Raw genomic sequence first — 25,978 nt, 5'->3', positions numbered from 1 at the left:
GTTTGTGAAAGCATCGGCCAGCAATAAAAGCCCAGATCCCCTCAAAACAAAAAGAAATATAGGCCCAGCTGATTCTAAAAACAAATGGAAAAAATCTATTTTTCCTCCCCAACTTTCATGAAAATCTGTTTTTCCTTCCTCAACTCTAAAACCGAGCAAATTACCTCCCTTAACTTTTTAAATCATGCATTTTATCTCTTTGGAGTGGTTTCAAAGGTGGTTTTGCTACTGTGAATAGTGGTTTTGCTACAACGACGGTGGTTTTTTCTTTTTCTTTTTTAATTTTTTTGGCTGAATCTTTGAAAAATCATAATAAATCACAAAAAATTTATAAAATAGAAAATCTAATTTTGTTGAACTCCGCATAAGTAGATCTACACAATGAATATATAATATGGTATGCTTTAGTACAAAGTTTTTGCTATAAAGGTTTTGTCTTTTTATTTTTTATTTATTTCGGCTAAATATTTGAAAATTATAGTAAATTACAAAAAAATCATAAAATATAAAATCTAATTTCGTTAGACTCCACATGATTGTACCTACACAGTAAACCTTTGGCCACACAACTATTAAAATCAGACAACTTCAATCTTCAACACGTTTCAAAGGTAGTCTCACTGTATATATTTTTCTAAAAATTAATGTAGTTAGATCTTTAAAAAAACTGTAACTAATTATTTAAATAAAAATATAAAACCAATACACATTTTTTTTCTAAAAAATATTATGTGTCTATTGTATTTAGAGTTATTCGGATCTTATAGTTGTTTCTATTTCTAGCGTTTTATTGCTCGTAGTCACGACCTTTATTTATTCAAAATTATCATATTGTGTTATATTAGATGATAGACTAGGATATCAACAAAAAGGATCCAATTGATTATGTGTACAGATGATCTCAAAGGTGACGCCAACCTCGTAGATGCCATGCTCCCATATATACATCCTATTTAGGCATTCTATGCGCTAGTGCTTCACTTTATTTTTTATGGTTTCACTAGGTAACAGATTTTCAATAAACACAGGTATACATCATGCAATCGACTAATAGTTCAATCAACAACATAATACCACTGCCCTTCGGAAGTTAAGCAAATTCCGTCGTTGTTGGTTAGCAGACGACTGCCACTTGGTTTTGCTTGTAAACGAGAATCAGACCATCATAGTACCTGTAGAAAACCATGCAAGTGGAACCCTTCCCATTCCCAGGTTAGCCCAGTAATAATCAGTATGATGGCGAACCAGACTTTGCATACGAACTTGCATCGGATCGCAGATTTGGATGGGAGCCGCGACAGCAGGACGCTGAGGCCTTGTTTAGTTTTCAAAAAAATTCTTTTTATACATCAAATCTTTAGACATATACATAGAGCATTAAATATAAATAAAAAACTAATCACACAGCCTGTATATAATTTGCAACACAAATCTTTTAAACTTGATTAATTTATAATTGGACACTAATATAGTAGCTAAATCTAAAAAATTTTGTGAACTAAACAAGCTCAGATCATCAGGGATGCAGGGAAGGGCCGGCGAACCTTCAACACGGCTGGATTACACGCATGGCCGGCCTTCCTTGGCAGAGGAACTGGAACATCGTCTTCGTGATCTTTGGCCGCCATAAAAGCAAGACAGGAACGCCACGGTGAGTCATCGACACATAGCCAAACCGTCCCGCCAGATTTGGCTTCTTGCCGAACTCCGACGATAGCGTGCGCAACAGGGATGGCGAAGCCGTTGGCGAGTCTGCTGGGGCTCGATTTCTTGTGCCATAGCTAAAAAAAGCGATGCCGGGTCTGGTGCCGTGTGTGCTTGTCTGCTGGAGATATACTCTAACGATCAATCCTTTGGCCATGATGAATTTTCATACATTTTCAGTGAGTGAAATGTAGCAGCCAACAACAGCAGAATTCCTACTCTGTTCAGTGACGGCGATGAATTACTTACTTGTCGTTTTGGCCGATTGCTTGAGCCCCCAGTCATGCATGCATGCATGCATGGATCGGTGAACGACGTACGGCACAAGCGACCGCTCTCCTCCGCACATCACGGCTCGTATACGTCGTCTCCTTCTCAAGGTTACTCCACCGCCGAGCCGATGAGGCGAGCTGGACGTGTGCTTCACATGCACCGCCCAGATCAAGTCAGGCACAGTCACCAGCTGATGATGAAGCTCGCAGCTCGGTCACCGTCACCACCCAGATAACGGTGAAACGTAAATGAGTGAGCATCGAAGCGTACGCTCACTCCATCACTACAAACGGCAAGGCTCACGGGCAGCCTGTGCGCGCATCAATGATGTTCTTGGCGTCGCTCGCCATAAGAAGCCAACCGCGCCACACTGCCCCTCTACCCTACATCCCTATACTGTCTGCTCTGATCTGCTACGACACACAGCTGCTGTCCCTGCACCCGTACCCCGATCCAGCGATCGCATCGCATCGCATTCGCATCATGGGCCTCTGCCTGTCCGTGGCACTCTGGAAGGAGAAGCTCTACGGCGGCAGCCGGTCAGTGCGGGGCCGCGTCGTCGTCCATAAGGTTGCCGGCGTGGAGGGTGGTGACTGCGAGTACGGCATCTTGGGAGGCGACGCCGATGGCGTGCTGGGAGTAGAGCAGAAGCCGCCGGCGGCGGCGGCGGTGGCGGCGGTGGCTCCGGCAGCGGCGGCCATGGGCATGAGAAGTGGCGGTGGAGTGGAGGGAGCTGCCGCTGCCGTGTCCGGCGGCACTCCGGTGCGGCCGATATGGCAGAGGAGGGTGCTGATGGGCGTCAAGTGCCAGCTGCCGCGGTTCAGCGGGATGATACTCTACGACGAGAGCGGCCGGCCGGTGTGCAGTGGCATCAGGGACAGAGCGCGTGACCAGGTGCGTGTGCGACACCTCTTTGCTTACCTAAGTTAACGTCTGACACACGACTTGAACTGTACAGTGTATGTTCAGAATGTGAAAGAGTGCGCGCTTCTTCCTTGGTTCTATGCAATGGATGCAATGTAACATGTGATCGTAGCTAACAGCTTATATATATGATACTCTGTTTGTGTGTTATTTTGAAAAGTTTACCTGTGTTCGTCGAATTTAGACGGTTTTTTAAGACAATTTAGCTTGGCTTCAATTTCGTTTAACCTACGCATGTGAGTTAATGAAATTGATAATAATAATAATAAACTTGTGTGTAGGAGAAGCATGCTGCGGCGATCTCAGTGCTAAGGGACCTGCTCTAGTCTTCATCATCGGCACGTGGTGGCGATTCTATTGAGGGGATATGCATGTTTGGTTACTCTACATGTACGTCTTTATTAATGGGTTGCATGTTTTTTTAAATTAGCCAGCTTGGTAATAAAATCCTTTGTATTTCGTGCTATGGGCGCCAGCTTTTTGTATAGACTACTATGTCTATATGCATGTTGTGGCAAATGTCTATATGTCCGTTTGGCTGAAAAGTTATGACTGAAAGTACAAAGTCGCTGATTTATTATTGTAAGAGAAAAACACTATTGAATAGCTGACATATTCGGCAGATCAGATAAAGAAACATGCTCAAGTTTTGTAGTGAATGCTTCTCCTCTTCCTTTGTTGTTAATTATAACCATAATCAATTCTAGCTCTTGGTGTTTTGTTGCACCCGAGCAGAATCTGTCCAGAATTCTAGTCACGCCATTATACTGGAAAACATGTGAGAAAATAGAAAAGATAACATGATGGAAGAAGCACAGAACTGGTTATTGGTGATGTGAGGACCAATTCAACAATTGGAGAGAGGGTAAATAGGAGTCAATCAAAGTTCTTTTTCAAGAAGTTGGCCTATATCCTAAAATTTCACAAAAACTTGTCTCTTCTAGCAACATCAAGTTTGCATAGCCACAAGAAGACTATTAGATCGACTTAGCTAGAGACAATGCTAGGAAGGCCAAATGGTCAAAAAAAAATCAGAAAAGCTTAGAAGCACCTTACAACCCCAAGAAGATGATTTTCAGCTCAACACCTTACATTTGATTCCTTATAAAAACATTGCCACATCATAAAAAACATTTATGTGGTAGCTTATTAAACACAAATGAAACTCTGATAAAACTCCGACTAAGACTGGCCTAAGACTAACTCAATACTCTTCATCCTACAGAACAAATTGTGGTACGAATTTAAGGCACCAAGCCCAATGGTGTGTCGCAAAAATGCTCAAGTGAGAAGTATTCTTTTTAAACATAATTTGCACTTTACTATTTGAATCTCTAGTTTTATTTTATAAATCTAGAAGAGGATCAATCCAAGCATACGATTGATCCAGGTCCTAATTCAAATCAATTCGAGCATTTTTGTGGGCAGCGTGGAACATGAACAACATCAACTTGAATAAGGCATCCTTTGGTAGAGCTTTCACCAACTCAAATTTCTCTCTAACATATTTACTGTTCATGCACTTTTTACAGAAACTCTTTTTCTCTCCTCTCTCCTTCTCTCAAAGAGCCTGTGGGAGCATATACTATTGTTGAATCGTTCTCGAATTGATTTGCTCATCTAAAACTGTGGCATGGTTATGGCAGAGAATCAGCCTAATAAAAGACTAGCGCGTCTAAAACTGTGGCATGCCAGTGTTTGCTCATGAACCGAACACGTTGTTTTTTTTCTAAAGTTCGAAGTTCAACAAGAGTGCTAAGTTGTTTTTTATTGGAAATTCAAATAAGTATGATTTTTCTTGAACTGGAAATTCTATTTTCCAACGACTTCAAAGTTGGATTTCCCCGACGTCAAGTTGATTTCCTTTTCACCGAAGAAGTTCAGATTCTTTTCCAATCTCAAATGCGATGTGTTTATCCCGTCCCGCCATCGGTTTCTAACAGCTCAAGGGAGGGAACGACAGAACGTCGTTGTCGCAGCGGTTGCAGACGAAGACGTGCGGGGCGTCGTCGGTGTCCTTGATCCCCGCGCACCGGGTGTGCTGCCACGCCTCGCAGATGTCGCAGCACGCCATGCGCTCCCCGTCCTCGTCGTCCGCTCCGCACGCGCAGTCCACGATCCTCTCGCTGTCGCCGCCTCCCTCGCTCACAGCCGCCGCCTCGTTCCCCGGCTGGACGCCTTCATCCGCCAGCTGCTGCTGCTCGACGACTGTCCCTTCGATCACCACGGCGCTTCCCACGTCGATGAGCCCGAGCACCGGGCAAGCGTCCTTGCTGACGCCGACCCCGGCGACGGACTCGGCCGTGAAGGTCCTCAGGCCGAGGTACATCTCCCTGAACAGCCTCTGCACCTCCCACTTGAGCTCGCCCACCGTTGCATGCGCCGGCAGGGTCACCGTCTCGTACGGCGGCGCCACCAGCTCCGGGCTCCCGTTCCTCACAAGCAGCGTGCAACACAGGTTCATGTGGACGTGCCCAGCTCCGACACTGTTGATCGGAGCGAAACCTTCGTGGTAATCTTTGACGAAGTGTTTGGTGTCCAAGACCATCCGCGCTGCCACGGGGATCGCGCCGAAGGCGCCGGTGGTGAGCGCCTGGCTCGGCTCCCTGAGCACGTGGCGGTACAGGTGCGTCAGGTCCCTCATGAGCTGCGCCCGCGTGAGCTGGAACCGCACCCTCATCTTGCCGCCGCCGCCGCCCACCGCCGGGAGCACGCTGGAGACGTCCTCCAGGCAGTACTCGAGCACCTTGGTGACCGGGTTCATGGCGCGGCGCACGACGTAGTTGCCGACGATGTGGTTGCCGAGGGACTTGAGCACGAAGTCGAGGAGGCCCGTGTCGCCGATGTAGGCGCGCGCGGCGTCGCGCACCTCCTGCCGCGTGACCCACCGCGCGGGCGGCTCGGTGCGGCGGAGCGCGTCCACCACCGCGCGGGCCGCCATGTCCACGCGCTTGGCCGACCACCGGCACGAGGCCTCCGACATGATGCCGCGGTAGTCCATGGCGGTGACGGAGGTCGCCGGGAGGCGCGTCCGCAGCTCGAGCATGAAGCGCAGGAGGTCGCCGAGGTTCAGCAGCTTGTGGCCGCTGATGGCCTGGTACTTGGTCACCACCACGGGGAGGTCCTGGCTGAAGCACGACAGGTGCGGCACCAGCACGCAGAGCGGCACCGACTGGAGCGCGTGCAGCGACTGCTGGTACGACGGCAGCGCGACGCCGTAGCTGGGCCGGCCGAACCGGTAGCCCCACCGCCCGAACCACGTGTCGCCGTACGCGACGCCGTGGAGCAGCCGCAGCTCCATGTGCCCCTTCCTCGCCGTGTCGACGAGGCTCACCTTCCTTTGCAATGCATAATAATAGAGTAATAACCAAACGAAACACTAGTCGTCATGAACTCGATCAAATGCAGTGCACGGGGCATATATAATAAATAACAAACGTTGCACACACCTGACGTTTAGGGAGGAGCAGATGCGATCCCAGAGGTCCATGATCTGGTGGCCGGCGACGAATTCGGAGCCGCCCTCGAAGCCGTGCAGGGCAACGAGGTGGCCGAAGCCGTTGAGGTGCACCACGCCGTGCAGCAGGTGGCCCCTGGAGGTCGCCGTGCCTTTGGACGGTTTCTCCGGGCCGTGGTTGATCCCGTAGTGCAGGCCGTCAGCCTCCACTGACAGTTCCCTCTTGGGCAGCACGAAGTGAAACCTCTTGGTGCAGATCAGATGCCGACCCCAACCTGAAACACCACGAGTGTTTTTTTTTTCGTGGCAGTGAGCATATATATCTGACAGTGACCGAGACTTGCTCGATCGTCGTCGGTATTGTTTTCTTTCTGCGGATCATAGTGCAGTCCACTGTTCACTGTATTGGCGATTTTTTTTGGAATTATTAGTAGCAATGTTAATACCTTTATCTAACAGTTATACTCGGCTGCCAGATGTATCATGCACGCCCCCATGGTGTAACTGAGGAACTTCTAGCTTAATTGTGTACGTACGCCAGGCGTTGATGCATGGCATGCAAAGGTTTCAACGTCTTTAGGATTGGGATCGACAAAAAGACAGCAGCAACGCGGTGAGTACCGACGTGACGGCAGAGGAGGCACTGGCGCTGCGGCGACGCGTCGACCACTTCCTCGACGACGAAGAGCCTGACGACGGTGGGCGGGTGGCGGTGCAGCTCGAGCTGGAACGACCAGCACTTGGTGTCGCCATGCGCGCCGCCGGCCTCCAGGTGCGCGAGGCCGAGCAGCGCCCTGACGTTGTCCCTGAAGGCGCCCCCGCCGGCGAGCGGCGCCGGGTACCCGGGCTGGCAGAAGGACTCGAACCGGAACAGCATCTCGCCGCGCTTCCGCCGCCGCGAGCTCCCCAGGCTGATCACCATCGTCTTATTGGCGGCGGCCATGTCGCCGGACGCCAGCGCCCGGCGGAGCTGGTGGTGCGGGCGGCTTTATGGCGTACGGCGTGCGGTTGCGAGGGAGGGTCGCCGTGGTGGTTCCATCGGCGCCCCGGTCTCACGCGGTAAGTGCCCAGGATTTAGAAACCTTGGGCGGTCTGGTGAAGGAGTGTGCGCGCGTGATCACGGTGAGCGCTGTAAACAATGTGGCGAGACATCCTTCTAGACATGCCGCTCGGCAGCATGCATGGTTCCTCTGCTCTGTTCTGGAAAACTTTGCACGCAAAACCTTGTGCTTTCCAGATATATGCGGCGTTAAGCTAATTGTTGCGGCCAGCTCTTTCCATTGAATAAAGGTATCGAGTTCCATGCGCCAAACAGCGCATTTCGAATTTGAAGTTATCGACAAAAGATGAAAAAAAAAATACAATTTGAGACATCTCCGAGACTTGGACATTACCAAGCAGGCACCATTCCTTTCCTTTGTCTGACAAAATCCTGGCAAATCTCTTGCCGCCTTTCTAAAAAGAAAAAATTACTTCAGGTGATGATCATGAATCAATAGCCCTTTTGTACACAGGAAACAGGTAGGGTGTTACATGTAAATTCTGCGCTGTTGTGTTGTGTACAAGCATGTCTGTAGATTGTGGCACCAGGGTATGTCAATGAGATCTGCCTTGCCTAACCGAACGTTAGGAGGAATAGTTTAGGACAGGGGAGCAATATTTTACAATATTCAACCGGAGCAGAGCGGAATGCATGGTCTACAACTTCGGGCCCCGTGGAAGTGTGAAGCGGAAGTAAATTCAGTCACAACTTCCGCGTTCACAGGGTAGGTCGCCCAAATGGCCATTGTGGAGCTCGTTGTTAAACACTACACTACTATATTCCCATTGTCACAATTAGGTTAGTTTTGCTAAGCTTTACCTCGAATTTTCAATCAGGGGAGTAGCCTGCTGTGCTCTGTGACTGTCCCCGCGACCCAACGTCTTGCGGTATGTCCCTTATATTGACTTCCATTAGCAGTACTCCAAAGTCTGAAGCCTGACCTTGTTGTCCAGTGGAGTATTTGCACCAGAATCCACAGAAGCAGATGATGATCTTCATGGGTAGAATGTACAGTATGGGGTGGTAATAAATTTTAGATCAGAATGCCAGTTAGGCTAGTCCAGTAACGATCGTACTCTGGTCATTCTTCATCAGGTTCTATGTAACTTGTCCGAGTGAGACGAATCTGTTCAGAAGAATAAATATAAATCAATGCAATTAGAGACAAACAATGCGTCGCCTGAAGAAGATGGATGAAAATAACATGAACTTCACCTGAGCAAATGCATAGATTGCCTGGACGATCCTAGCATAATCCGTGCCCAGCATTTGAATCACAATATCAGCCAAGAGCGTCCCCCACATTCTGAGCAAAGTTAAGTGCAAAGAAAGGATATTAATTACTAATAGAGCATGATATACCACGCCATGAAGGGATTCTGACCTATATGGTTTGTGGCCCAAGGTTGATACTAAATGTTTATGTAGTAATTAAAACATCATCCAGCAATAAACAAAAAATTAACAATTTAAACTGCTCAAAATTACAGCGATGTTTGAAATGTGGCAGAATTATTCAAAGCCTAATAAGGATTTTCTTAAAACAAAATAGTAACAGTTTCAGATTTACTGCTAGAAGCATACATTGGTCCAAGAAATGTCATGACACTCCTGAGTCCAACATATCTCGATGCTGCACGAGCCAAACCCTGCAAATATTCAAGGAGGATTATTGACACATGACACCTGAATGGTACAATCTTAGATATATGTGTGAGGTTTGGACATATGTACTTGCTAACAGAAGATCATATTACCTGCCTAGCTGCAAGCAAACCAGCTCTAGACTCCAGGTTAACTGCAGCCAACCGCCCACCCTGTACATGGAAAAGATCAGTACTTTCCAACATCAATTCAATTAAGATGGCACTCTCTCCATCTACAAAAGGATGCACTTCTCACTTTTCGAGGAGCCAAACGATTTAAAATTTTATCAAAGTTATATAAAAAACTACTAACATTTATGATACAAGATAAGTAAAATTAAATAAATTATGAAATATATTTCCGTCTAAACCTAGTTGGAGACATAAATGTTAATACTATTCGCAATAAACTTGATCAAAATTAAGCTAATTTGACTTTCACAGATCTCATAGTTGCATCCCTTTGTGGACGGAGGAAGTAGCAAATATCAAATGCAATGTGCGAGTATAGTCTATTCACACAAGTTGCGATGCATTTGTGGATATGCAAATGGAAAGAAAATGCCTATATTAAGACTATATGTCATTCGAGCAAAACCAATGTGGAATAGCTGAAAGGATATATTGGTCAGTCAAAACAATTTCCAAATGAGCACATAAAGTCAGGAACAATATAGCAAAATATCAATACAAATAGGTATACCTGCTTAACAAGTTCTTTCTTTATCTCATAATTTGCAGCCTCCTTCAGCAGTTTTCCAGACAGTCTACTGGCTAACTGACATAATGGTATGGTAAGTGAAATTAATGAAACACAATAATGCAGTGAGATAGTCCCTCCATTCCAAATTGTAGGCCTTTTGGCTTTTCTAGATACATAATTTTTATTATATACTATGTATTCTTAAACACAATGCCCAGGGGCTGTCTTACCCTTGCAGTCGATTTTTTTTATGCACCCAGCATATATCTAGGTGCACAACAAAACCAAAAGCTCAAAACGACTTACAAATTAGAATGGAGGGAGTAGTATTCAATATTTCAAAATAAAGACTATAACATACCGATTCATATATCGTTTTCAAAGTCAATGCACTACCACCCTTCCATAAAGAAGAAATTTTAAATTAGTGAAAAAAAAGAGGATTAGAAAGGAAAAGGATAGAAAAATGAGGGTTGCAAAGAACCTTTAGAAAGGTAGTTTCCATTCCCTTTCTTCCAACCCTCCAAGCCACATCAGTAAGCACCTTCCAGTTGTTTGCACCAAGGCTAGAGGTCTCTTTTGGAGATTTTTGTTTATCCCATGGAAATGAAAGTCGGTCTTTCTTGTGGCTGATGCGTGGAAATTCAAAGGTACTTTGAGAATAGTGGAATCACAAGAGGATCTACATTTAATAAACGCATAGAGTTGTATGGGCTGAAAACTAGCATAGTATGCTATGTTGTATATGAGGATACAAAACTAATGCTTATCCAAGGACCTTTTTTAAGGTATGCTTATGGGTAAGTACCTTGAATATTCATGCACAATGTGAAGAAATATTTCTGCCTCAAGGTCTGCAGTACACAATTTGCTAGAGCATCGAACACCAATTTTTTTTCTTACTCTGAGCAAGACATCTCTGTACGATGGTCTCCACCTCCTATGAAGAACAATCGGAGAAAAGTGCAAAATGTTCTTGTAAAAGCTTCAAGAAAATGATGAACTACAGCGAGCTGACTAAGAATGTAATCAATTTAGCAATGGTCACTTAAGGAAAATTGGTTTTAAGACATCAAATGATCATGGTTTTAGAAATATACCACTTAAGTGACCTGGTAAACTAATGTCACTGAAAGATTGTGCCATTCAGAAATGTACCACTACGTCAGTCTTCCTAAAGTTCTGTCCATCCCTCACTGAGCCTCCGTCTTCTTTACCATTGAGGCATTGACAGATGCCTGAGCACCTCTTCCTCCTCCACCCTTCATTGTTTTCAGACCGCTGCTATTGTGACATGTCTAAGGAGCAATTTCCACCATAATTTCCGATCACACACATTCCTGTCTGTCAGCCTGAGTCACTCTCCAGATCACTTGCCCCTACCATCGGATGGACTTCTTCACAACAGTGTAGACTAGAATCCAGTTTCAGAGCTCAACTAAATCCCTCTTCCAAATTGAATCCACACACATAGGGACAAGCAAGGCATTGAATCGCTCCTGACCTGATGTGGCAGCTCAATATCAATCAACAATTAGACCTAAATCCATTCGGTTTAGAATTAAATCACTTCAACTTGCTCGAGCTGTGCCATGGTTGGTTCCAGTAGAGATTGGTGAAGCAACCTCGCCATGGCACCTTCACCTCCTCAAGCTGCTGCAACCCCACCTACTCTCCTCCTCTGCCAGTGCCTCCATGGCAGCAGGTGGCTTTGCTGGATCTCCTGGTGGCAGAGAATGTGTCACTCAGCATCAGGGCAGCAGGCGGGGCAGATAAGGTACAGGCCAGAGGCAACGCCTAGACCATGAGACAGATTTTAGTAGCAGTGTTGAGGTCGCCAGCCTTTGGTTGCTAGTTGCCAGTTGTCTTCACAAGTAGGGATGAAAGCGGGTTCAGCAAATTCAATACCATTCGATGTAGTTTCCATATTATGAAATCGTTTCCAATTTTAGCAAAATATAAAAGTTGTCATTTTTTTATAATTCTAGGGCATAGCCCCCGTCTATTAACCGAGAGGTCAACAGACCACAAGTCCTTATTTACAGCGCTGCAGATGGGGAAACCATCTGAGTTCAAAATTAGTTCAAAACACCAGTTCAAGGCAACCACCTTACAAGTGAAAACTCCAAATTACAACTAAAACAAACACCAAATATAAAAGTTGTCATTTTCAAACAATTTCACAACTGTTTTGTTAGGTTTAGTACCGCACCAGAAACTGATGGTGGGGTAGTAAAACATATAAGGTGAAGGCACTCCTCAGCATTAGACTGCCTTTTTGGTTGAGTTAGGTCAGAGAACTTGGTTTGTTGTGGGCTCTAGTGGACCTAGGACACTGACTCGTAGGTGTAGCAAGGGAGACTGGATCCGCTAGCACTAACAAGGGTTATCAAAGCTAGTTCATGGTCAGGAAACACCTCAGGGCCACATGGTGACAGGGCTATCTTTTGAGTTCAGTTAGGCCTGAGGCTGAAAGATTACAAGTATACATGGGAGAGTAGTCTCAAGTCCTAGTACAATTCAGCATCCAAGAAATGCCTTGGTTTGTTGTGGATTATGGTGGACCTGGGTTTGCTAGGGTGCCCCCTCATGGATATGGAGTTTTTTACGGTTTTCTTATTTGTTCATTCCACAAATATGGGAAATTTGAAACTGACTGTTTTCATTTTCCATATTGTAAGTCCATATCGTTATCATCCTTATCCACAAGCATCACTGGGGATTGGATGAAGAGAGCATTGTAGGCAACGGGTATGAGATGGAAAAGGAAGATGGCGAGATTGACTGAAAACATGACTGTGTGATACTCCCTCTGGCCCTGAAAGCTTCAATTCCTAGAGTTGTCTTAAGTCAAACTTTTTAAACTGACTGAATTTCTAGAAAAAATGCAAAGATTTATAGTACCATTAGATTTATCTTAGAATATATTTTCATAAGATACTCATTTTATGTCATAGATATTTATGCTCTTTTCTATAAAGTTGGTCAAATTTTAAAAAGTTTGACTGGCACAGATTCTAGGAATTGAAGCTTTCAGGGACAGAGGGAGTATATTTCTAACCGTTGTACCTCTCATTGGCATTAAAGTGTACTAGATCAGTTTGGTGCTGTATTTCTAGAGCCATGATCTTTCACTGTCATGGGACCATTTTTTCCTTTTTTCCAATTAGAGATAGGTCAACAAAAGAGCTCCTTGACTGACCTTATGATAGAGCGAGCATCTGCAGCAAGATACAGGAACCTTGACTCTAACTTTGAGATGAAATGATCTCTCTCCTCGATATCATCCAAAACAACAACACCATCTGAGTTTGGTCTTCTTGCAATTGACTTTAGCAATGGACTAAAATAGCTGTGAACAAAGGAAATACAAAATGAACATTAATTTCGAGAAGGTGAACAGAGGAACAGTATGATATGAAGAGCTAGCACCATACTAACATTCTATGGTACTCTCCATGTAGAAAAATCAGGTAGGTCAGTAGGTCCAATTAAATAAGTGAGCAAATTAAAGATCGAATCAAGAAAAAGGAAACAAGGACAAGCCAACTGTTTTCCAAATTCTTAATATCAGATCAATAAGCAGAAGAACACAAAACGGAAGGAGAAAGAGATTTACCTTTTAACATAAAAACAATACTAAGTCCTCTGTGGCCACTATCATGCATAAACATCCAGTCCCCATCAGTGGTGGATATAAGGCTAGGGCCAGCCCTACGTGTGAGAAAAAATACTAGAGTAATCGCTTTGTTTTTTTCTAGCTAAATCTATATACTAGCATTAGTTTTGTCCATTAGCATGTGTTAGTGGTTCATAATAATGGCCCTAGTCGTGAAAGTTCCCCGGCTCCGCCACTAGTCCCCATCATCCTTGTCTCATAGATGATAATACATTACAATGCATATAGATTTTTTATTCTACAAAGGTGTAGCAACTGAAGTTACCACCTATGCATTCCTGTTGCGTATGCAGTTAGTCCATCCAATCCTAAATCTAAATGTAGGTCATTTCTGGCTTCGCAATTTTTCTTTCAGTGTAAGTCATCCTAGAATTTCTTGAATATTTTACCCTTCTCTTCCATCCTTAACCCTGCTTAATAAACATATAAACACTAGTACACTACCATTTACAAATGAGTGATCTACTCAATATGGTACAAATAAGGCCAGCATTTGATCTATTTTGATGCAAAGACCAAAATTGTGAGTGTCAACAATCTACTTTCTTAACCTTATTACACAGATCTAAAATGGCCAGCATTTGAAATCAGAGTTAGTAGCAAAGCTGGAACCGCACTTGCCACATATGTTGTTTTTAATCAAGCATCTTTGTCACTATTACTGAACTTTGAGACATGGAAGTTACTGTTAGCTAGCACCAAATACAAACTGCAATAGGCACTGAATCTGGCACCGCTACCCAAAGATTGCATAAGAGTAATCAACCACAACACAGTATCAATCTGCACTTGCTTGCTGCATACATACCCAGTCACTTACTTCAGATGCACACCATTATCAGAATCCCAGATTAACTCATCCAGTTTTGTCTTAAGAACCCAATACTATCATATTATACAAACCATCTGATGAACTCATAGCAGAGTTAAATAGGAAAAACAGCATGAGAAAAATCAGGAAGCACTCAAACCTGGTGCCGTAGAGGATCTCCTCGACCTCCATCAGCTCCTCGTCGGTAGCGAGCTCGAGCACCAGCCTCAGCTCCGGATCGGACATGCCTTCAGAAATCAGAGACACACAATTTTAACATTATCCAGTCAACTTCGCAACAAAGCACAAATTCGTACGCGCCTGATACCTTCCCCCACTGCCGCGGTTGGGGGCGAGGCTGCCGCGCTGGGAGGGAGAAGAGACCTAAAGCGGGAATGGACCCTGCAAGCTGGACGAGGAGTGGCCGCGACCGCGGGACCGCGGCGGCCGGCACTGGACGAACAGGAGGTTTGGGTGGAACGCCGCGCGGGTAAGCGGGTGGTGAGGAAGGTGAGGAACGGGAGGGGTTTTGGTGCTACGATGGCGGCCATTGGGCGCGGCAACGATCGCCGCTCGCCGGAGCCCAGACCCGCGAGGCCGCGACGAGATTTTGTGGAGCGCCCGTGACCGTGAACGGGATACGGCATACGGCAGTACAGGGCGGGGAATTGTGTGGCCAGTTGGCCACAGCAGCAATTTTCGGTTACCTGTCGTTTTTTTTTTTTTTTTTGAATTTCTCGGTTACCTGTCGCTGAAATAGCTTGGTTCTACTTTCACTTCTAAAGTCTTGGTTAAACTCACTTTTAAAATTATTATTTAATGAGTAGTTTAAATAAAAATTGTTTTCTACAACTTTTCACCTTCCACCAGTTTATTTGTACCTTGTGTGAATCTAGAGAGTCAATCTCACTCTTCGTTTTAAATTGCCAAGAAATCCAAAATATATTATATCAACATTTGGACTTTGGAGATTTAATTAAAATAATCTGTTGAAGAGCATTTTTTAATCAAAATCTCTTTTCATATCAATAAGGAACCATATAAAAAGGCTCTTGAGAGTTCCTCTAAGGTCCAATTTAATTCATTATTTTTTTTCTAATACTTAATCATGAAAATTTCACTCCACCCTCAAAAATCTGTCCACCTCTGTCCGCTTCCGTCCGCCTCCGTCCAGAACACAGGTGGAAGAGAAAAGAAAATAAAAAGGTTTCCAATACAAAATCTTTTGTACACATCAAATAAGAAAAATATAGGGGCCTAGGTGCAAACCCTTGACAGGTTGTTCTATTAGTTTACTTTTCTTTTATTCTTTAAATCGATTGAAGAATAGTAAATTATAAAATAAATTTTATTCAGCTCCACATACGTAGAACCATGCAGTAAAGACAAAAAATATCACAATTTTTTGCTGAAGATGTTTGTCTATGCTTTTTAGCGTAAAATTGATCGGTTGAAAATTGATAAATGTGTAGTAATTTATAGAAAAATATAAAAATTATAAAAAAAAATTTGTTCAGCTCCACATATGTAGATCCATGCAGTACATAAAATATATCATAAATTTTAGTACATTTTTTTACTGGAGATGCTTGCCTATGCTTTTTAGTGTAAAATTAAAATTGTAGTTAGCTGCTCCAATTATTATAAAAATTTTATGGTAACCTATTTAATATGATGCTTGATTTGTGGTAAAAGTTTTAGCACCATTTCTGCATATCTCACTGATTTACTAATTTACCTAAATTTATGCTTGAGGATGCTTCCCCTACCTTTGCACGATGTGTTCTTATGTCATATGAACACTTCATAAGCCTATGTGTTCATAATTTACGTACATTTAATTGATATATCATATTTTATAGGAATCGTAATCTAAATAAAAAAATAAAGCTAGCAACAAACTTCTCATGTTTTAATATAATAGTAAGGTATATTAAGAGGTAATATTAGAGTAAGATAATATTTGACTAGTTTTTCTATTTTTATTATTAAATAAATATATCTCTGAGCTATATATTATTGTAAATATTAACTATCTAATACCATAGATGTCATGGTTATCAATAAAATAAATTATAGACTTTAAATTTTATAAAAAAATAAATATAAATAGATATGTAATATCTAATTTGATGTTTTTCTTACGTTGCAATGCACGACATATTTGCTAGTTAATAATTAATTGTTAATTAACTAGGTAATAGGTCATGGTTAATTTTAGCTAGCTAAGTATTAGCTCCTAACAATCCTAACAAGTTGATCGCAAAAAAAAAAAAATCCTAAGAGCAACTCCAACACTACCCTATATGCACTTGGCAAATCCTAATTTTTAGCAAAATATGGAAAAAACTCCTCCAACACTACCCTATATGCACTTGGCAAAATAGGATGCTTGGCAAAAAGAGGACCAACTGGCTCAAATTTGGGAGTGTTGGGAGCGCTTGGCATCCTGCCTACGCGGTGGGGCCCACACATTCAGCATGCACGCATGCCTTAAATAGATTGCAACTTTTGCATAAAAGTCCCTCTGATTTTTTCAGGAATCACAAGATAGTCCAAATTTGCCAAAAAATAGCTAACTGTTGGAGAAGCCTCTTTTTTCACTTGGCATTTGAGTTTTACACTTGGCAAAATCCAAGATTTGCCAAGTGAAGTTTAGGGTAGTGTTGGTGTTGCTCTAACAAGTAAGATTAGAAATAATTAGCTAGATTATTAACTAACCGGTTTGAATCCAAAAGAACTTGTTATTAGCATGTTTCGTCCCATTAAAAGTGTCATTTTTACTTGTAGACTTTTTTGTTTGATCAATCGTTTTATTCATATTTGTTTTATTCATATTTTTTATGTAAATAATAAAATAAATAAAACATTAATAAAGGATCTCTAATAATAAAATAAGTCATAACAAAATAAATAATATTTATACAAAAATTTTGAATAAGGCAAAAGATCAAACAAGAAGTCTAAAAATAAAAAATGACATTTTTCATTGGGATGGAGGGAGTAACTATTAACTATTAAACTTAAATTCTTCTAAAGGCTATTGACTATCGAGGTTTCAAAAGTTTGATAAAAGTTTAGGGTGTGTTTGGAGAAATATTTTGGATTCTCTCAAAAAAACATTCCGGTAATTAAGTAGAATCAATTTTATGAAATTGTTTAGCTAGTAGACTAGATTCTAATTCATTAGAAATCTTAAAATCATATAAATAAAAATACATTTCAAAAAAAGCCAAGCTTTTTTGTGGGTCAGGAACAACTTAAAAACAACACATTTTTACTTGTTGCACTAAAAATAGACTACAACTAAAAATACAATTACTAGCATATAAAGAAGCCAAAAAAATGAAAGAGAACCACTATGAAACCACCCTCCAACCTGTTTCACGTTCACAAGTAGGAAACCAGAAACATTTCTAGGTTGAATCATTTCATGGTTTTACCATTTGGCACCGATTCATGGAGACCTGGAAGGAGGACTTGAGGACTTACCCTTGGACAAATCATGAGAGCAAGTATTATAGCAAGTTGTAAGCTCACTAAATGCTGAGGTGGAAGAGAGAGTAAAAGCGGACTGTAAGCTTACAGCCGGCTTAGTCACAAAAACCAAGAAAGTTTGTGAGACAGATAAGTGGGCCATGTATTAATAGTGATGAGCTAATATTAGACGTAGGGTCTCGAAGAATCCAAATCACCTCGATGAAGCCTTCTTCTAGTGAGTCTGCACTACAAGTTTAGCATACTTTCGTAAATTTAATCGTTGGAGCTTCACTTTTTATGAAGAGTTTGAAATTTAATATATTTAAGTTACAATTATATTACATCTTACTCCCTTTGTTTTAAATCATGTTTTAGTTTTGAACGTTTTATAGAAAAAAATGTACAAATATCGATAAAATCAAATGAAGTTCATTAGATACACAAGAATTGATGGTGTATTTATTCGATATTATAGATGATAACATATTTTTTATAAACTTAGTTAAAGCTAGACAAGTTTAATTTAAGATAAAAAGTAGCAAGCATAGTTTAGTGGTAAAACATCTCCTTGCTAAGGAGAAGATACAGGTTTGATTCCCGTCGCTTGCCAGCTTAATTTAGTAAGGTGCTAGATAAAATATTCAGTATAGTTAACTACTTAACTACTTCTATTAAATTACTATTTAATATTAAACGAATGTTAAATTAAGTAGTTGTTAGTCTAGTACTATACCCCTTCCTATCTTATCATTTCTTTGCACCTACTAAAAAAAGTGTTTCGAAGGTGCAAATTCAACTTTCTAAAATTCCCAGTTAGGGAGTAGTAACCGTCGAAGGTCGGTAAAAACTTTATATGGTGCAACTGCAGCACAACATCCGGCCTCTGGGAACAGTTACATGTGTAATAATGCATACACCAAAGCGCTACTATTCATCAAAGTACTACTGACCGAATGCCCTTCGGCACCAAATCAAATCAATCGTTAGCCTAAAAAACATACTAGTACACAAATCACTAGTGCATTTTCAAAAGATATAGACCTGTTTTCTCAAAAGAAGGTGAAAAGTTGACGGACTCTTGCCCTCTTGTCCACATGGTCCACTCTAGATTGCTAAATGGTTCGTGAGTACCTTGCCTTGTTGAGTGGACACATCACTTTTTGTCCGGGCACGTTTTGATGCCATTGATCAGGCAGACACGGAAAAGTTGGATGGAAAATTGCCATTGACATGTTTTTACCAACAGCGAGAAATCGTCGGTGTGATTGTGAAATCTCAATTGACAATCTATTATTTACTACTTCCTTCATCCCAAATTACCCAAATTATAAGACGTTTTGGTATTTTTAGATTCATTTCTTTTACTACGTATTCGAGACTATCTAGATACGTAGCAAAAGAAATAAATCTTAAAATACTAAAACATCTTATAATAGAGAACGAAGGGAGTATATGTTAAAAGAAACCGTTGTATTTGTGGAGAGGCTAAAAAATTACAAGATTTATGCCATAGTCTAACTATGTTATGCTCTAAAATTATAAAAACTATCCAAGCCAGCCACCAATGTCTTTTGCATATCCCAAAAAAAAGTTCCCACGCTTTATGCCATGCTCTAACTATATGTTATGCTCTAAGCCTCGTCATCTCTCAGTGTCTTTTCATTGTAGCCCTAATATCGTTGGTCTACCATTTTCATGTGTTCCGGTATCGATGAAAGGGAACAACTAAATAGAATGTATTGGTTATAACGATCTCTAATTTAACGTATTTTATGGCATGACCAAGGAGGGGAAAATAAGTTCAGCCGACCAAGACTCTTAGGGCACTCACAATGCAGACTCTATTATAGAGTCTAAAGTTATTTATTACCTCGAACAATATAGACTTAGAGTCTAAATAAGACTTAGAGTCTTATTTTTTCTACCTCTTTCTTCAATAAATATGGTGTCACATCAGCAAAATACCATAAATAATATGTAACTAACTGTCTTGTGATAGAGTCTTGCATTATGAGTACCCTTAGGGCACTCACAATGCAAGACTTTATCACAGAGTCCAAGACAATTAATTACATATTATTTATGGTATTTTGCTGATGTGGCAGTATATTTATTGAAGAAAGAGGTAGAAAAAATAAGACTTCAAGTCTTATTTAGACTCTAAGTCCACATTGTTCGAGGTAATAAATAACTTTAGACTCTATGATAGAGTGTGCATTGTGAGTGCCCTTAAGGCTCGTTTGGATACTTGGAATTAAGTTCATCTTAATAATCATGATTTATAGACATATTAATTAAGTTGATATGGTTGCATATGGATCATATTTGTATATTATTGTTGGATATATGAGAGCGATATTTATATGTTGCATTCTACCTTATGGAAATGAGTTGAAGAGTGTGTTATAAGTTGCACAATACAAACATGGAATGATGATCTATAGAATCAATTTCTATTTGCTATGCTACCTTATGAATTTGAGATAGGCTTATATGTAAACTTTGGAAAGTGGTGGAACTGTCAAATTCTAAGCCATGTAGCCTAATTTATTAAGTATATTTCAATTCCTCCAAATGAAATGATCCAAACGGCTCTTATAAAACTGCAAAAATCATGTCTTCTTTTGATATTGTCGGTGTTTGGACCAGTGGTCCCGACACTAACTAATAAATTTGTGTCTCTGTGTTCTAATCCGACTGGTGATGCAGGAAGAACACGAAAGATTTATACTGGTTCAGGTCAAGAATGGCCTACGTCCAGTGTGAGAGGAGAGTCTTGTATTATCCTGCACCGAAGTGCTCATAGTAGGGGCACTACAAAATTACACCCCCTTTTGCAACACAAATATGTGTTGCTAAAATATGTGTTGCTTAAAGTGGCGTTGCAAGGATCTATTGCAACACTTATTTATGCGTTGGTAAACTGTACTAATAATCGTTGCAAAGTTGCAACGGATAATGATGGGTTATGACAACACTTATATGTGTTTGTAAAAACCATAGGAGATCGACCTCTATGGTTTGTTGTAACATATAGATTTGGTTTGTTGCAACACTTAAATGTGTTGTAAGAAATAATTATTCAGTCATTAATATTATATAATTATTTATTTATTGAGACATTTTAAATAAAGATACTATCTTATAGATTTTTGAGACAATTTAATAAAAAATGCAAGACCATCCAACACATAGAAAATAAACACACTCAACCATATATAAATATAGTATAAAGAAATTGTTGCATTACAATGAGTATCATCCACATAGTTCATGACAAGTTTTGTTCGGAGTACAAGTTCCTATGTGAAGCAAATTTAAGACACATAAAGGGATCCCTCTTAGTATGGCAGCAGCTGTCCTTTCTCCTTCCTTCACTTTAGTCTAGCGTTTCACTGATGTGATCATATATTTATCTTCTTGATCTACAAACAAAAGTTAGATTCATTTAATATAACACTTATGAGAACTATATATTGGGTTATAGAAAAGACCGTACAAAAGTTGAAGGCCATGCAACAATAACTCCTCCTTCTACATCTCCAAGAACCTTGTAGCCTTTGTATGGTCGTATCAATGGTTCATCATCTACAATTGAAAAACTAACACGAACCATCCAAAATTCTTTGCCTAGCTGAACACCATCAAGTTTCTGTGTTGGATCACAACTTACTTTGTACCCAATGCAACAGACTTATTTTGATTTTTCCAGCTCTGTAAGTAGACTTTGGTCCCAATCTGGTTTCACATATATAAGCATGCAAAAAAACAATATAAGTACATAACAAATCATATTACTAGCAAGAAATCAAATAATCATACCGTCGTTGAATTGCCAGTTGACCAATTTGTTGTGCCACAATGATGTTTCTACAAAAGTGAATATGGGGATTCTTAGACTCCAGTTGTAAGAACAATTAAGAAAGGGATAATATGAAGTTTGAAGTGATGTGTCTTATACACTAGCAGGTAATGTTGCACTAGGCCTTTTTGAGATCTTGTTCTGCTAGATATAAGTCAAAACAGATAACTCAGTAGTGGAAAATAAGCAATGTAACAAAAATATCATTGCCAAAATAATATTTACTTGGTAGTCAGATGCTTCAAAATTTGAGGGAATAGCAGATGTTTCCTTTGCCACAACCTGTAATATGTGCTAGTTTAAATACAAAAATTTGATCAATAATTTGATAGACTTCATATGACCGAGAGTTATTTAGTCAGCACCTTGATTTTATCAGTACACTTGCTTTTATCCAACATAACATCATTGTGGATATGTTTTTCCTATAATTAAATAGAAATTATTAGTCAATTGAGGGAAAGGTATGATCTAGTAGAAATGATCTACTTACTAAAGATATGATAAAATTTAACACTCTATCATAAGTACTATATTGTCTTTGTTCTAGAAAGAAGCACATGTCAGGAAAGTCGAAAAGAAGTGGCAATAACGATATCCGCTAAAATTAACATAATATATTACTTTTCATCCATGTGTTCAGTTTGATTTGCAAACCTTATATTTAGTACAATTATATTTATAATGTGTCGGTGGATCCTCATGTCCCACATAATCATCTTGCTCCATCTACAGTGAATAAGAATAAATTAATATTTTCTTTCACTGACAAAATAGAATAAGATAGGTTATTAAGGCTATGTGCCATAACATGCAAGTAAATATTAAGGTGTTCTCAGTTCAGCATAACACAAATCCATGAGTATTTTTTAAGTAATCAATCATGTCAATAAGACAAGCACACCAGATAGCTATTACGGGCAAAGCATGAAGTAAACATAAACTAAAGTTGAAACAAGGATTGCAGAAACTTGTCTAAAAGAAAATCTACAACTAGTGCTTCATGATTAGTTACCTGTGAGCTAATATTTATTGTAGCTGGGGTAGATGAGTCTAGATTTGTGGCTTCATATGAGTGCTCAGCCACCCTCTTGACAAAGGGAACCAAAATAATCTTTAACCAAAAGACCTTGAAATGATTAATCGGTGGAAAAATAGTTGTCCTTACCTGTTTCTTTAAGCTAGCAACATCTATTTTTCTTTGCTTCATAACATTTTGCCTCTGCAAGTGCAAGGCACAAGTCCTAGTTAAAAGATAAGATAAAATTCTAGTTGTAACTTTCCAGTGCCAACTTTAGTAAAAAGCTCTCATCCATATTAGTGTGCATACCTTCTTTGTAGGACTAAGGAACTTGTAATGTGGCTGCAGATCATCATCCTCCACACTGTCACCATGCTCATTCTGCAGTGAACTAAAACAAATAAATATTTGATATAAATATGGTATGAAAATTCCAATTCAATTGCACCATTGTATCATTTAGTTGTCCATCCATGCTGAAATCTTGACTTTGAGGGTCACTATATACTCGCTGTCGATAGACAAAAGATTGTAAATTAGAACCAGCTATTAAAAAATAAATTATTGTTTTTATCAATATTTCAACGACGTACGTACTTTTCGTTTCGTATTTGGCACATCAGCACAATAGCCATCATTTGGTGCATAGAAAGGATCATGTAAACATCCCTATGTCAAGGAATCAGAAGTTTAGTACAGGAAATGATCAGAATTGATTTTTTTTAAAAAATACCCTTTGGAAATATTTTTCTTCCATGGTTCTTGCCTTATGTTGCAGCTGTAGTATAGTCGCATCTTGATTCCGGACACGCTGCCCAAGCTTCTCCAGTTCAAGTCTCAGAGATACTACATCTTCACTTGATGTTTCATCTAGTGAAGTTAAATTTACATTCTTAAGGCGCTTTGAAGTAGATACATCGAACACTTGATTAGGATTTGGAACAAGTCCCAAGCCATGCACATGGCCAGGCTTTTCTTCTCCTAATATTTTACTAAGTGCATCTGCTTTCCATGCAACCTTTCCTTGACTGGTCTCTGCTAAACCTGGCTGCTGCACTATAAGTTCCTTCAAATCCCCCTATGCATAGCACCAATATGAATTAAAATGAATTAACATGAAAAATTAGCGATGTGTAAACAATCAAAGATGAAGCGTTCACAAATAATATACCACATGAGCATTTGTGTTCTTCTCACTTCTAGTCTCGTGTGTGTGGATATACAAAACAGCCCTATGAGGGTATTTCTTTTCAAGATCTTTTTCCCTCGGTCAACATGAAAATAGATATAAGGAACTTACTAATCACTACCATATAGATGCAGCAACAGTACAGAGTTCGAGTTATAAAAAAATTTACCAACTCCTCCCTGTTTCGAGCAAAACTCTTTGTTCCAGCAGTATGCGTTGACTTCTTCTTTGCGCAGTTTACTCTGTTTTTCTTACTTATATCCTATCATATAATGATGAGATAGACAAAAGCATTTAAGTTCCACAAAGGTTTAAAAAATCTACTTGGCATGGAAAACACATAAATATAAATCCAACAATATCCATGTACCATTGCTTTTTGTGTCGTCCAATTATCAACAAGAGCAATCCACTGATCAGCAATTATACCATTAGGAACATTACTATGGTTAGCTTTTGTGCTCTTATGCTCATCAAAATATAATGATTTCAGATTAGATTTATGCTGCCTCCATCTCTCTCCAATGGTTCGAAGTATCCATTTTTCCATGCGATAAGGGTACAGGAATCTCATCTGTATATACCAATAACAAATTAAAAGACAAGTAAAAAAGGGGAGTATCAAAAGTTACCAACAAGGTCATATGATGTCTAGCTGAACTATGTACCTTCACTTGCTAAAGTATATCCTTCTTATTTTTTTGTTCATCGGTGTTTTTTTCTTTCTTTCCTATTAGAAGCCTCCAATCCTTGTAGCTCAAGCTTATTGACACTTGCTAACACCACTTGAATACTAGGTTGTCATCCCCAGCATGGCACTAGAGTGTACTATGGTACTTATACGCACATAGATAATCCGCAAGCGCACGGATATCGTTGAAGCTTTTACCCGGTTAAAGGTTTATCGTATCCACAGGGAAACGGGAGAACTGATCTATGCTCTAACTTAACCAAGATAAGTAAATAAGTGTAAATAGGAAAGATGGTAGAATCGAATAAGAACAATATTAAAGGTAAGATAACAGTGAGTGATAATATGGGAATAGAGAGTAGAGCAATTCTAGTATATGGGCGATGGTAGCAGAATAGAGAGAATAACTATAGTTTCTCTACTTCAAAGGGGTATGTCTATGTCTGGGACGAACCACGTGATAAGAGTACACCACAAAGGATGCTTATCCTTAGGCTGATAAACCCTACCCATCCTGCTAACGAGAGGTGGACTACAGAGGACCAACGTAACTGTCACCTACGCGGCCTACCACACGATCCAGCTAGACAGGGGATATCCACAAGTAATCTAGGTCTAAGCACCACGCTTACACCTATACTACAACTCTCACCTATAGCGTCCTATAGATTAAAGTACTCAAAAGAGTTGTGAACCAGAACATACATAATTAGTAATTGCATAATGAATTAGAAGTAGATTACCAGAGTCATCCCATGAGCAAGCTTGATTAGAGCTTGATCATGACGAAGTACAACCGGAGGAAGAACCGACAGGCTGGCCTCTCCTCTAATCCTCCTTCGCTCTCCATCTTGCTACTATCTAGATCTACTCTAGTTTAGAGAAGAGAGGAGAGCTCTCATCTCTAAACCCTAGCTTTTGCTATGTCTATGAATAATGAATAATGATCAAGGGGTGCCTCCTCCAGGGGCCAGGGGGTCTGGTTATATAGTCCCCTCAAGTGAACCTGGACCGTCGAATCAAACCGACATTGATTGAACGATTATTATTGATCCTTTAGGTCGGTGGAGATCTCACGAGAAACAGAGTCCTGATTGGACTCCAGAGGTGGGTGGGCGCCTAGGGGAACAGGGCGGGCGCCCTGCCTCTGGCCCCGTTTCGCCTCCGCTTCGGTCCCGTGGCTTCTGGAGTCTTCTAGATGTAAGATAATTGCGCGGCACGTTAATATCTCTATGTAATCCCGACGTGTGGGCCTTTCTTCCGTATTTCCTGATAACCCCCTGCAGAAATAGACAAACACCAAAACTCGTGGAATTCTGTCAGATAAAACCCTAAGTCTAGATGTTGATTTCATTTAGATCCTTTTCTTTGTTTATTTGATAATTAAATTTGATACTTAAGGACCGTCAACAAAGCTACACAAGCAACCATTCCTAGCCACCATGCCAAGAAATTTTCCTAGAAATCCAGCCTCTACTGCAACTGGTTGATCGAAC

General features: G+C 40.6%; 2 protein-coding genes across 2 annotated transcripts; one reads left to right on the top strand and one right to left on the bottom strand.

Moving 5' to 3' along the window:
• On the top strand, window positions 2,210-3,481 carry LOC8081025. The gene is made up of 2 exons (XM_002462426.2): window positions 2,210-2,871; window positions 3,183-3,481. Exons 1-2 carry the CDS (start codon window positions 2,302-2,304, stop codon window positions 3,225-3,227), a joined length of 615 nt encoding a protein of 204 aa, XP_002462471.1. The 5' UTR covers window positions 2,210-2,301; the 3' UTR covers window positions 3,228-3,481.
• Window positions 4,387-14,913, bottom strand: LOC8081023 (PHD finger protein PERSISTENT TAPETAL CELL 1). The gene is made up of 13 exons (XM_021454300.1): window positions 14,568-14,913; window positions 14,400-14,487; window positions 12,952-13,101; window positions 10,558-10,689; window positions 10,234-10,378; window positions 10,111-10,149; window positions 9,750-9,824; window positions 9,158-9,217; window positions 8,985-9,049; window positions 8,616-8,706; window positions 6,980-8,526; window positions 6,351-6,633; window positions 4,387-6,239 (listed from the first exon to the last, which is right to left on the bottom strand). The coding sequence occupies exons 11-13, from the start codon at window positions 7,299-7,301 to the stop codon at window positions 4,838-4,840; spliced, it is 2,007 nt and encodes a 668-aa protein (XP_021309975.1). The 5' UTR covers window positions 7,302-8,526; window positions 8,616-8,706; window positions 8,985-9,049; window positions 9,158-9,217; window positions 9,750-9,824; window positions 10,111-10,149; window positions 10,234-10,378; window positions 10,558-10,689; window positions 12,952-13,101; window positions 14,400-14,487; window positions 14,568-14,913; the 3' UTR covers window positions 4,387-4,837.

The sequence above is a fragment of the Sorghum bicolor genome, chromosome 2 (genome assembly GCF_000003195.3).
Source record: "Sorghum bicolor cultivar BTx623 chromosome 2, Sorghum_bicolor_NCBIv3, whole genome shotgun sequence".
Lineage (NCBI taxonomy): Eukaryota > Viridiplantae > Streptophyta > Magnoliopsida > Poales > Poaceae > Sorghum > Sorghum bicolor.
The sequence above is the reverse complement of the archived record's forward strand: the minus strand, read 5'-3'. Positions and strand labels throughout refer to the sequence as shown.